The sequence below is a fragment of the Bombyx mori genome, chromosome 26, assembly GCF_030269925.1.
Source record: "Bombyx mori chromosome 26, ASM3026992v2".
NCBI lineage: Eukaryota > Metazoa > Arthropoda > Insecta > Lepidoptera > Bombycidae > Bombyx > Bombyx mori.
In genome coordinates, this window is record NC_085132.1 from 2,514,585 (window position 1) to 2,527,451 (window position 12,867).

A 12,867-nucleotide genomic window follows, 5' to 3' on the forward strand; every position below is an offset into this window, starting at 1 on the left:
TTATAACCGAAATCCTTAGTAGAGCGGATCCGGGCGCTGGCGGGTTATATTGAAGCTTGAAGTCAAGGCTCGAGATGATAACTGTTATTTACTTGAGCGATTGAATATCAGATAAATGGTGCAAGGACCCCATGAAAAGTAATTGTGGCTTAAAGGAACACGATAAGGTTCAAAATTCGACCTCATTTTTCAAGGTGGTGGAGTCTTCCACGTTGATGTGTGTCACCCCGTCTAATGTCGGTAAGCTGGGAATTCACATCTAGTGCAAATTTTCTTCAATATGTTAAATGTGCTAACTGTTAAAAGCCCACCCTTTTTAAGCAAGCACAATAATCCGACAACAAATTATGGTATACAGCGAGCACTTTATTCCTCAGAAGACCAAAGGCACTCGTCTATCTTTCATCTAATCCTTACAGTTCAATACAGGCCGTCTAAAAAGTATCTAACTTCAGAATAAAAATGTGTATTTGTTTTATCACAGTTCACTCTCAAACATAAAAGAATTGCAAGAGAATTTCTCCGCGAACAATAAACATTATTAAATCCATCCCCGACCTAGCTCGTTAGTTAAAAACACACTCCCATGATAATTGTGGTGGCGAACAGCGAACATACATTTCCGCTAAACAAGCAGCAGTGATCAAGCGGGCCTCATCTCGGTTTAATTCCCCCAAAACCCATCTGAAGCGAAACAAAGGAGACGCCATTTCACGCGGCCCAAACCGACCGAACAATGCTTTTCTACCATCCACCTACAATTATTCACGTATAGCAACACCGACGAAACGTCAAACTGTCATCGGTCTCGCTCTAACGCGCGCCGTGGTCTGCAGCCGTCGCGGTCGCGCCCGTTCCGTTCCATATTCGAATACGTTCGCGCGAAAGTCGGTGTCGGTAGTGATGTCGCGGTTGTTTTAATTTTCGAATGTGGTTTTGCCGTGTTCGGAGCGATGACTGCGCATTTTTTTTTTGTCCTTTCAGCATTTTATTATTGAACCGTATAATGTTCAGCTCTTTGCGGCTATGAGATGAGAGGAAATATTGAGTGAGGGCCGTGATGATTGCAATCGACAAAAGGTTTTCTTTTTAAATGCAACATCTGTGTATTCGATATTTCGGTTGTTAGGGATTATATATTTTCGATTTCATTATTCGTTTGGTTTTTTTTTCTTTCGATTATACATTTAGGGTTTACGAACACGGACATGTTTACATATTTCTAATCTAATTTAATGTTAACGTTTTTTCAGTTTCTAGGCGTCCTTTTTTTTCGAAAGCAAACCTGCAGATTATTTCTTATCCCGTCTGATGTTAGAAGTTTACTTGTTGTTTATAGACAAATGTTAATAGTTCCACTTGCTTCAAGACAAGATCTTAATTGCGTGTAATAAAAATCAAACCCGCAAAATTATTATTTGGGTAATTACTGGTGGTAGGAAGGACTACTTGTGAGTCCGCACGGGTAGTACCACCGCCCTGCCTATTTCTGCCGTGAAGCAGTAATGCGTTTCGGGTTGAAGGGTGGGGCAGCCGTCGTAACTATACTGAGACCTTAGAACTCATATCTCAAGGTGGGTGGCGCATTTACGTTGTAGATATGGGCTCCAGTAACCATTTAACACCAGGTGGGCTGTGAGCTCGTCTCCCATGAAAGCAATAAAAGTAAAAGTATTTAGTTTACTTGTTATTAGTTTAAATTGTGAGATGACATATTAGTACCAATTTAAGTGGTCAGAATTTATTCATATGCTGTCGAAGGATGTCACCACAGTGCGTGAGTGCGAGGGAGCTTGCGAATTGTTGCCACTACGCACCCACTATTTCTTTTCAGTACGGCAATCGTCTTTTTCGATGTCATTGTTGCTAGTTTTGAGTTAATAAAAATCTTCTATTGTCAAATGCACGTGTACTCTATTACAATAGAAATAAAATAGAGTGCAATGGAAATTGTGTAATCGATTAGGATGAAATTGAATGAAAATTTGGAGGATTTTTTGACGGAAATCGAGAAAGAGCGCCCAGCGATTTCTTTTTATTTTCTCACACTTATACACTTTCATAGACGCTAAAGAGTTAATAAAACGCAATAAAGAAACACGAAATTAACCATACAAAACAATTCATTTGGCGCGCCAAAAATCTTCCCTAAATCTACCATCAAAAATATTATTGCCAAATAATTTTACAACTTATTACTATGATCGCAAAAAGGTTTATTTCAATGCCAAATTCGCATTACGAAATACTATTCTATAAAAGTACACAAAAAACAGCGAATATTCGAATTATGAAAATTTATCAACCGAAGATGCATTCGGAATCATCTTTTTTCTTGCGATCTCTTTCTCTTTCTTTTTCCCACAATACAATAATGCATTGCGTAATTTTATTCAATTAAATCGTGAATTTACTAACAAAACTTCTAAGTTCTATGTTTGTGCACGCGACATATAAACTGCTTACGGTAGTAAGCGATCGTGTAAACATCAACTCTGCGCCAACAAAGGATTACCACGCGTGGCTTCTAAAATCAATTCCAATCACGGCAAAACGTCCAGTTAGCGTGACCCGTTCATTTAGGTTCTGTTAAAACAAAACAGAGCTCATCGTTAGATTGTTAACTAGTGTTCTAGAGCTACGAATCTTTGTATTGTTAAACTGTGTACAGTTCAGCTTGTCTGGACAACCCTTTGTTTTATGTTAAAAAATTATCCAGTCATCGGAATATAGACATTGACACTGAGCGTTACGGTAGAGTTTTGACTGAAATTCCAATGGATTCAATATTCTTAATTCGAAATGTGTTGTTGTTGTGATTCCTGTGACAATGTCGGTGACGTCCTGTTTCACGCGACCGCGTTCCGAATTCGAATTTGAATTTCGAACGTGTAGTCGAATTTTGTGTTCCATTGTGATCTGTTAGCTGATTGGATAACATGTGTTTACCCTTACTACAGGTTTTGATTGATTAAATCTATTTTGAATGTCGTTTTGAACTTTTGTGTTCGTACTCTTGTTATATGAAAATTATGTCGAAAGTAAAGAGGGTATGCCATTAGAGAAAGATTTAATCCAAGTATTAATAATTGATTTTTTAAATAAAATTAAACTATTCTATTGATAAATGATGAATTTATGTATGCAATTTTTTTTATACCACTTCTTTTACTAATGCGATTATAATTTAATTTCGTATCAATTCAATAATGTGGTTTCTTATTTGACGAATCAAATGATTTTGATATCTGAACCCGAGATGTCTCAGTTTACAATTATTGCACTTAAAGTCACAATGTCGATTAATTTTAAACTTTTTATAAACGTTACCCTTATAAAACGTACACTTAGTAGTTAGTTATACAGTCAAACCTGGGTAAGTGAGAACTGGATAAGTGAGAAAACTCTATAAGTGAGAGTAATAGTCAGGACCCGTCATTTTAAGCTTCCAAAACCTCTATTAGAGAGAAACAGAAACCTCTGTAAGAGAGAGTCGTTTTTCCCTCATGGACCTCCGTAAGTGAGACTGCTACTTATCTATACCTCTATAAGTGAGAGTCGAGCTTTATTTATTTATATTATTTAGGAGGAACAAATGAAAAAACAAATTACAAATTTAACATCTGCTATTTTATGACTCATTCTTAACTTTTGTGAAACTTCCTACCATTGTTTTTGAATTGTTTTCTCGTCAATATTGAACCTATTCTATTTCGTGGAACTAAATAATGTTGATATTTTATCGCGTTCTTTTCGAATGGACACGTGTGCCTGTGTACCGTCCTGTTTGTCGGACTTACTCAGTTTATCGTTAACCAATTGCGAAGAAAAGTTCTGTTCTGCATCATGTCAAAACGGAAAATTAAAGTACTGTCATTAAGTGATAAACTTAAAATAGTGAATGCGTTTGAATGCGGAAAATCGAGAAATGAAATTCAGAGGGAGCATTAGTGAGAAACTCGGGTTAGTGAGAAACCTCTATAAGCGAGAATGAGATTGTGCTCCCTTGAACTCTCTCTTATCCAGGTTTGACTGTACTTATTTTAGCCAGTTTTAAAATTTGATCAAATTTTAATTTAGCGTGTGACGTAGTTGTGCGGGTCTTGTGAGTCCGCGCGGGTAGGTACCACCGCCCTGCCTATTTCTGCCGTGAAGCAGTAATGCGTTTCGGTCTGAAAGGTGGGGCAGCCGTTGTAACTATACTTGAGATCTTAGAACTTATATCTCAAGGTGGGTGGCATATTTACGTTGTAGATGTCTATGGGCTCCAGTAACCACTTAACACAAAGTGGGCTGTGAGTTCATCCACCCATGGAAGCAATAAAAAAAAAAATTTTTTTTTAATTATCTTTTAGGCCAGACACAAAAACACTTAAACATGTTACCCACAGAAATTGGAAAGCGTCTAAAATGTTTTTTTTATTGGTTTACTGGCATGCACAATATCTGCTGCCACACCACAGTTTTGCATATCAAAGGCACAGTACTAAAACCTTTTTTAAAAACAATAATGTTAGGGTCGAAAATCGGAATTTTTAGAATCACCTGTTAATTGAGGACACAATATTTATGACCGAGCTTGATAACTAATTAATATTTTAATGAGTTTCACTTAAAACGTTGCCTATAAATATTGCAACTTCGTTTTATTCGTGTAAAGTCAATAGGGCACGACAGATCAGCGCAGATTAGCATTGTTGGGCTTCATTAGAGACACAGCGGACGCGGATCGGAAACATATAATGTTACAACTATTACACGATTTGATTCGTAATCTGAAACGACAACGCGTACCGGTGCGCAATTCGAAGGATATCTTCGAAATCTGAACCTCTGTTTGTTAATCTAATTCCGGATAGTGGAGTTTTTAGTTGTATTTTAGTCAAATTATTTATTTGAGAAGGTAAAGCGGGATGGAGTTATCGATATATGTATATTTATGAGGGATTTTAAATTCGGGGTGGGCCAATGAAACGCTCGATCACTTCACAAAAACTCGATGCTTTATTTCGTCTTAAGTAACAGCGTCTTATTATTTCGTCTTAAGTTACGTCTTTCGTCTTCCGGGTTACAATGCGTCTGAGCGTCGTCGCGTCCGGAAACTACTCCCGTGTTGCTTATGCAATAAAATAGATGTTCCGCATTCATTCGCCTCCTTTCTTACTTCCTAACACGACATCTCCTATCTCTCTCACTCAGTCATGGTCCATATCTGTCATTCCTCCATATCACTCCGTTCCGTTCCTACATGTATATGTATATGTAGTCGCCAGCCCGATGGACTGTAAGGTGCTCTCTATTTCTGCTGCTTGAAAGATTTAATACTACCGAAGCTTTCAGAGACATTATTTCAAGAGATATGAGGTTACCCAGACACGCAGCTAGACACCTACCTCAGTAGGTGGCAGCAATTTCATTTTGATGTTTAAAGCTTCTGGTGATCATTTATCATAGGTTAGCAGTGAGCTGGTGAAATCTATGTACTAAAAGTCGACATTAATATTAAATTCAATTATCTTGTTACAGAGGATTGCGTTGCTAATGAAGAAGGCTCAGCTGGTGGATCTCCGCGTCCCCGGAGTCCGCCACGAGCTCCCACTCCTCCGTCGCCGTCGCGTTCGTCCCCTCGTTCACCGCGACTACACCCCGCCTTATACCCGCAGCAGCAAGACCCTCAGGACTCCGATCCCGACATAGACGAGAGCGACGATTTCGATAAAGACGAAAAACGAGACCCCAATACGAATTTAGGAAAGAGGAAGAAGAAAACGCGCACGGTCTTCTCACGTTCTCAAGTGTTCCAGCTTGAATCCACGTTCGACATGAAACGGTATTTGAGCAGCTCCGAACGCGCCGGCTTAGCGGCTAGCTTACATCTCACCGAGACTCAGGTAAAGATCTGGTTCCAGAACCGACGTAACAAGTGGAAGAGGCAGTTAGCTGCTGAGCTAGAAGCGGCAAACATGGCCCACGCCGCCCAACGTCTCGTTCGGGTACCGATTCTGTATCACGAGTCGCGACCAACGTCGATCCCGCACACGCCGCTGCCGATGCACCCTCAGTTCTCCAACGAGCCCGGAGTTTATTTTCCTCAGCAGGCGCCGCAGCAGCTGCAGCCCCTCCCGGCTTCTCCGGTGACGTCACGGGCTCCCCTCTCGAGTCTGGTATAGTGTCCGCTTGAAGCCGCTCGCGGGGCCTCCTCAGCGGACGGACCGTATTTAAATTAAAAGTGTATTAATTAAAAAAAAAAACGCAGGACTAGTCATGAATTTTGAGTGTTAAATGCCAAATCGTTCGAATTGTAAAACTTATACGTATGGATTACGAAAGCTGTAGGCTTAGTCATTTTATTTATTCAATCGGATATCGACAAAAAAGGCATTTCGGGGGGCTTGTGTTTTATTCATTTTGGAAACGATAGAATGTTTGTATTGTGTAAGTTATCTGACGGTTCAATTGTTGTTTGAACGCAACGTGCCAAACTGAATAATGAAAAAAAAAAACTCTGCAAAAAGACTTACATGTATTTCATTGAAATCGTGTGGGATAGTACAAGTTCTTTGTGATGCTGTTTGATGTTTTGACGTGAATAATTTCGGTATAAAAAGTATCGTACAAATAAATAAAAAATTATAATTCGATGTAATAACGTGTACAGTTTTGTATATAACGAATGTTTTAACGAATAATACTTTTATTTATTTAGTTGTAAGGCTCTAGTTAATGTTTGTAAATATTAGGAATTCGAAGAACTGAAAATATGCTTTTATAATGTTAATAAGTAAATAAATATACTTGTGTAATGTTTTTTCCTGTCTTTGAAAAAGTTGTTTGAATAAAAACACGGCTGAATGTTGCGCGTAGACATTTTCTTTTTGTTAAAGTTTCACTTCTTTGAATGGTGAATGTTGTATTTGACAGATATATAAATTTGTGTAAAACTATTACAAGTTAACACAATAATTTCGTTTATTATATCAAAAACAATAGTAGGGGTTTCATTCGGTCCTTCGAAGTTCAAATAGGCTTGAAAGAAAAAGAAGATGGCCAGTGTTACCAGGATCATAAAAATTTTTTTAAATAAAAATATTCCAAGTAAAATAATTCCCGACAAATTAAGTTGGTGCTACATTGGTCAGGCGTGGGATCTACTTACGCGATAAAGGCGTTGAAGTACATACATATGTGCATAGAAATAAGTTGTAAATAACCACACGTGATGCATATGATCTTGCTAGCTGTTCATAGATTAAGATGAGTATATCGAACAGCGAGTTATACACTCATAAATACAGTGTATCTAGCGTCTGCCCAATGTAATCCTAGCCTTAATTATTTTTGTTATTAATCGTTTCGTTTGGTTGTAATTCTGTAATGTTGCTAGCCTAAATAAAATAAATTACTAAATCATTGCTTAATTACTAGGTAGTTCATCTATGTCATCGCATTATGTAATGTATATTATGCTGAAAATATCGCGCGGAATATAAATGATATGCAATAACATTGTTTACTTTTATTTATAAATCTCCCTACACAAAAAATTAAAAATAGTAAAAATTGATTATAGTTATCCTCTTCAACTGCTTCCTCTCAATTCAAAAGCAAAAGTGTCCTGACATTTTTGTACTGAGACTTCATGTAACAAAAATTAAATACGCAAAATTTATGAGTTTACCCTTGTGGTAAGTGGTAAGAACAAGCTGCGCCATTGATGGAATTATGTTGCCCTAACCCATGCATCAGCTCGCTGAGTTTCTCGCCGGATCTTCTCAGCGGGGCGCGATCCGGTAGTAGATTCATTCGCGAAACAATTATTATTGCTCTTGAGTTGTAAGGTCTCCTTCGGAGACGCTCGGGCAGTTGTTAGCAAATCCCACCCCTCCTGGCTCAGCCTTTGCTCACCTTCCTGTCCTGGTGAAACTGGAAAGGCCTTCGGGCCACCAGTAATCTTTCAATCATAAAAAAAAGACAATGCGTTTTGCATTTTATAGTGCTCTCAGATTTAAAACAATTTTAGACAAGTGACTTCAATAATGAAGCTGGTAAAATTGAAATCATGTTATACTTGAAAAAAATTAATGAGATTTAAAAATGACATTATTAGTTTCGTAATAGTTTATCGAGTAAATAATCGACGATCTTTATCCCTTAACTGTGTTTGTCAAAAACACCCTGATTTCGGGGTAATTTTTAAACGCTGGCACGCGCCGCTTCTAACCGTCCAAATCCGGCGCTTCCGGTTCGCTGCCAACGCACTTCCCGTCACGATAGCGAAGTGTTGGGCAAACGAATTTTTATGTTTTAAAAGATGGCTGGCTGCTCTTTGTATTTTTCTACTGTCTTATAAAGTTTCGAGAATAACAGTCGTTGTTAAGCCTTAGGAATTATCTCAGCGAAAATTCATGTTTTAACAAATATTGGTATATGTTAAAATTCATTACGGATTAATTTTGGGTGTCAAAATTCTAAGATAATAAGACTATCGGCTTCGACCATAGCTTCTAAATCTACGCAAATAGAAAGAGATAGAAATAGAAAAAAACAAAACTTTAGTACCTATGTATTCTAAATATGTAAATATTCCATGTAAATTTTTATCTACTAGTAATATTTATCTTTACAGTAGTTAGTGTACAATATTTGCTTGTACTGTTCTTAAAATCACAGATTCGCGTATGGAAAAACTGATCAAATTTATTTGTATTTTTTTGTCTCTAAGCATCTGTGATTTTTGTGCATACTGTGACATTGGCAAATTCAATGCCAAAGGCGTTGGAGCCAAAATAAAAAATAAATAATTAAAAAAACAATAGAAAAATATATTCAATAACGCGCTCCGTTAAAAAAACCCATAATATATTTCGCTCTCTGTCTGTTTTAAATTCCATCTCTTTCTATTTGGTCTTTTTAAATCATATGCATTAACTAAATTAAATAAAACAATTGGTACGCCCCTTAATTCGATGGCTATTTTCGATCCAACCATGACCCAGCTTCTTATTTTTTATTGCTTAAATTGGTGGACGAGCTCACAGCCTACCTGGTGTTAAGTGGTTACTGGGGCCCATAGACATCTACAACGTAAATGGACCACCGACCTTGAGATACAAGTTCTAAGGTCTCAGTATAGTTACAACGGCTGCCCCGCCCTTCAAACCGAAATGTATTACTGGTTCACGGCAGAAATAGGCAGGGTGGCGGTACCTACCCGTACGGACTCACAAGAGTCCTACCACCAGTAATGAAGCTATTGGGTTTTCCGCTAATAGGAACTAGTAGATTCGCAATGGATGCTGTTGGACACCTTTTTTCCCTACCTAATCGCTAGCATCCTATGGGGCTACTTCAGTTATTCACGAACGTGAGCTCACGGACTCAATCTGAGTCAATTTATAAGATTAGCCCTAGCAAGAGCAGTGCTTCGCTAAATCTACCACCGGATCGCGACCCACTGGGAAGATCCGGCGAGAAACTCGGTGGGCTGTGTCTATGGGTTAATTCGCATGTCGAGCTCCTAAAGGTTACCGATGCTTGAAGAGCCTAAGAGCACCGATGCCTTTTACTGGTGGTAGGACGTCTTGTAGCTCACCACCACCATTTCTGCCGTGAAGCAGTGATGTACTGTAAAAATTCATACCTTAGATCATTTTGAGTTCAATTCCGGTAACCACTTAACACCAGGTACAGTAATTACGCAAATTATAATTTTAGCGAATTTGATTTTGATTACACGATGCTATTCCTTCGTAGTGGAGATCATTCGTGAGCATGCCTTAATTACGGATTTGATTAGGGAAGTTGGTAGCTGCCTGCGGACTTCGAACAGCGGGGGTTCGGTTCTATAGGCATTACTACGCCACTGGAAGATTAGCAGAAAGCTCTCAATCGCCGACGGATAATCGAAGGTCAGAACTGGTGGCGGTGCAGTCCTCTTACTTTGGGTCACTGCATCGGCGGAATAGCTTGTGCGACATATCAATTTACACATGTGGGGTTGTATGGTGAAAACTAGTGGATTTTTTATTTATAGCATAGATGGGTGGACGTAGTCACAGCCCACCTGGTGTTAAGTGGTTACCGAAGCCCATAGACACAAAGTAAATGCCGCCACGCACCTTGAGATATTTGTTCTAAGCTCTCAGTATAGTTACAACGGCTGCCCCACCCTTTAAATCGAAACGCATTGCTGCTTCACGGCAGATATAGGCGGGGTGGTGGTACACACCCGTGCGGACTCATAAGACGTCCTACGACCAGTAACTACGCAGATTATAATTTTGCGGGTTTGATCTTTATTACACGATGTTATTCCTTAATTGTGGAAGTAAATCGTGAACATTTGTTAAGTGCGTATTTCATTAGAAAAATTGGTACGCCTGTGTATCGCTAGATACGAATGCGCCGGACGTCTTATCCTTTAGGCCACGACGACTTCAAGCTAACGACTACCACCGCCCTGCCTATTTTCTGTCGTGAAGCAGTAATGCGTTTCGGTTTGAAGGGCGGGGCAGCCATTGTGCTGGAAAAACTGAGACCTTAGAACTTTGTCTCAAGATGGGTGGTGGCATTTACGTTAGTATATTTAATCTGTATAAGCTAAAGTTTCTCAGCAAGCGTAGCTTGTCTTTGTATAAGGAAATGAGTCATTTAAATATTGAAGCTAGTGGATTGTTTTTATTAATATCTGAAAATGAATATTAATTAACCGCACCGCGGATACTATTCCAATTAATTATGTTTTTCAATAATGTACTTTTTGTGTGTGAATATCGAACACGCCCACCGGAACAAAATTAGCCGATTATTTATTGTATTAGCGTTAATTAATTACAATAATTTCAGGGATCAACGATTCGGTCCGGAAAAAATGACTGATGTGGGTTTTCTTTCGTGATAGCTTCTCATAAATCAATGAACACCGGCTGCACGCACGAATAAGTGTCACGTTCCGCCTGAGCTAGAGCGTGCGAGTGAGAGCGCGAAGCGATAGAGAGGCACGATCGGCTCAAGCGTTGACTTGTGACACATCTATCTCTCTTCTTACGTGAAGTCAGAGCTAGCAGCTCGAATAGTTCTGCTGCTGATGTTATCACGTAACACTGTCATTCGATTTTATAGACAACAAATTAATTATTTTCTTCTCGTTTTTATCTCCATAATTGATGTACTCTTAACACATAAGTCAGTTGAGGAAAATGAACATGGTTGTCAAAACGATGACTCGTGATTAATTGAATTACATTCTATAAAATGAAGTGTAATATTAAAGGTAGTAAATAAATTATATTTTCTGTCCGCAGTCATAACGGATGCAGCTTTAAACGCATTTACAAAACATTATATTTTCATAAGCACGGGATAGCGTGGCTTGTAACAATAGTGAAGCATTTGAAACTTGATCTTTGACGAGAATGTATCAGCTCGTCCAGTATCTATATATCTATGTAATGGAATCTTTGAAAGTTATTTTCATTGTCTTCAAGATATCCGATTGACTTTTAAATTCGCACAATCTAGAACTGGTGACGATACAATCATTTTATAACTTTGCTCCGATAGAGTCCGCACGGGTAGGTACAACCGCCCTGCCTATTTCTGCCGTGAAGCAGTAATGCGTTTCGGTTTGAAGGGTGGGGCAGCCGTTGTAACTATACTAAGACCTTAGTACTCATATCTCAAGGTCTGTGGTGGCATTTACTTTGTGTCTATGGGCTTCGGTAACCACTTAACACCAGGTGGGTTGTGAGCTCGTCCACCCATCTATGCAATAAATAAAAAAACACTAGTTTCCACCCTACAATCCCATGTATATAAATTGATATGTCGCACAAGCTTCTCCGCCGGTACAGTGACCCCAAGTAAGAGGACTGGAGCGCCATCAACTCTGACCTTCGATTATCCGTCGGCGATTGAGAGCTTTCTGCAAATCTTCCAGTGGCGTAGCAATACCTATAGAACCGAACGCCCGCTGTTCGAAGTCCGCAGGCAACTACCAATTTTCCTAATGAAATCTACAGACTAAAGGTCTAAAGACTTTAAAAGTATTTCGCGGCAGAAAGGGTTAGGGATCCCGGGGACATATGGCCAGCGCGACCGTGCTTCTTCCCCTTACCTATTCGTTGGTGACCCTGCTGGTTGGTGAGCTTACGGGCCCAACCTGAGAGAATTTTCTAACACTAGCCCTAGCAAGGGCAGTGCTTCGCAGAATCTACCACCGGATCGAAAACGTGACCCACTCAGAAGATCCGGCGAGAAACTCAGTGGGCTGTGTCTACGGGTTAGTTTAGTCGAGCCCTTCGTCGCAAGCGACCAGTTGGACGGTGACTGGTGCTTGTGGTACCTAAAAGCACCGTTAATGGATCGGGAGGATCCGTAATGACGTGTTTTGGGCGACGTCGACTATTTACCATTCGGTCTACAGGATCGGGTATGTAATTCCCAGCGGTCACGACAATAGGGTTCTCATGTCGTGCCGCCTTCTCAAAGTGGCGCAATGATGCCGATTGTAGATACCTAATGACTGAGTCAAGCTACAGGTCATCATGGAGATCCACGTTCTTTAGGAACCATGGTGCTCTGACGGCTAACCTGCAAAAACGGGATTGAATAACTTGAAGGGGTGTCAAGTTGGTGCGGGCCGCGTGAGCGAACACTACACTTGCATATGTCATGACGGGGCGTAAGCAAGTTTTGTAGAGTGTGCCATGCCGTAACCGTAGCCATGCAGATTGTGAAGTACTCGAAATGTCAGAAATAATATCTATAATGACAGTAAAAAATGTAAGATCAAACCGTAAATGTCTGAGACACGCCAAACGCGTAGATAATACTAGCGACCCGCCCTTGCTTCGCTTTGGAAACATT

At 39.6% G+C, this 12,867-nt stretch overlaps 1 protein-coding gene across 1 annotated transcript in view; it reads left to right on the forward strand.

Moving 5' to 3' along the window:
* The window catches only part of LOC101737794 (homeobox protein HMX3-B), a 47,619-nt gene extending 40,760 nt beyond the window's left edge, over window positions 1-6,859 (forward strand). Inside the window, exon 4 of the mRNA XM_038020683.2 lies at window positions 5,527-6,859. Within this exon, the coding sequence (XP_037876611.1) occupies window positions 5,527-6,170 (644 nt within the window). The 3' untranslated portion in view covers window positions 6,171-6,859. The remainder of the gene's footprint in view (window positions 1-5,526) is intronic.
* The last annotated feature ends 6,008 nt before the right edge of the window (window positions 6,860-12,867 follow it).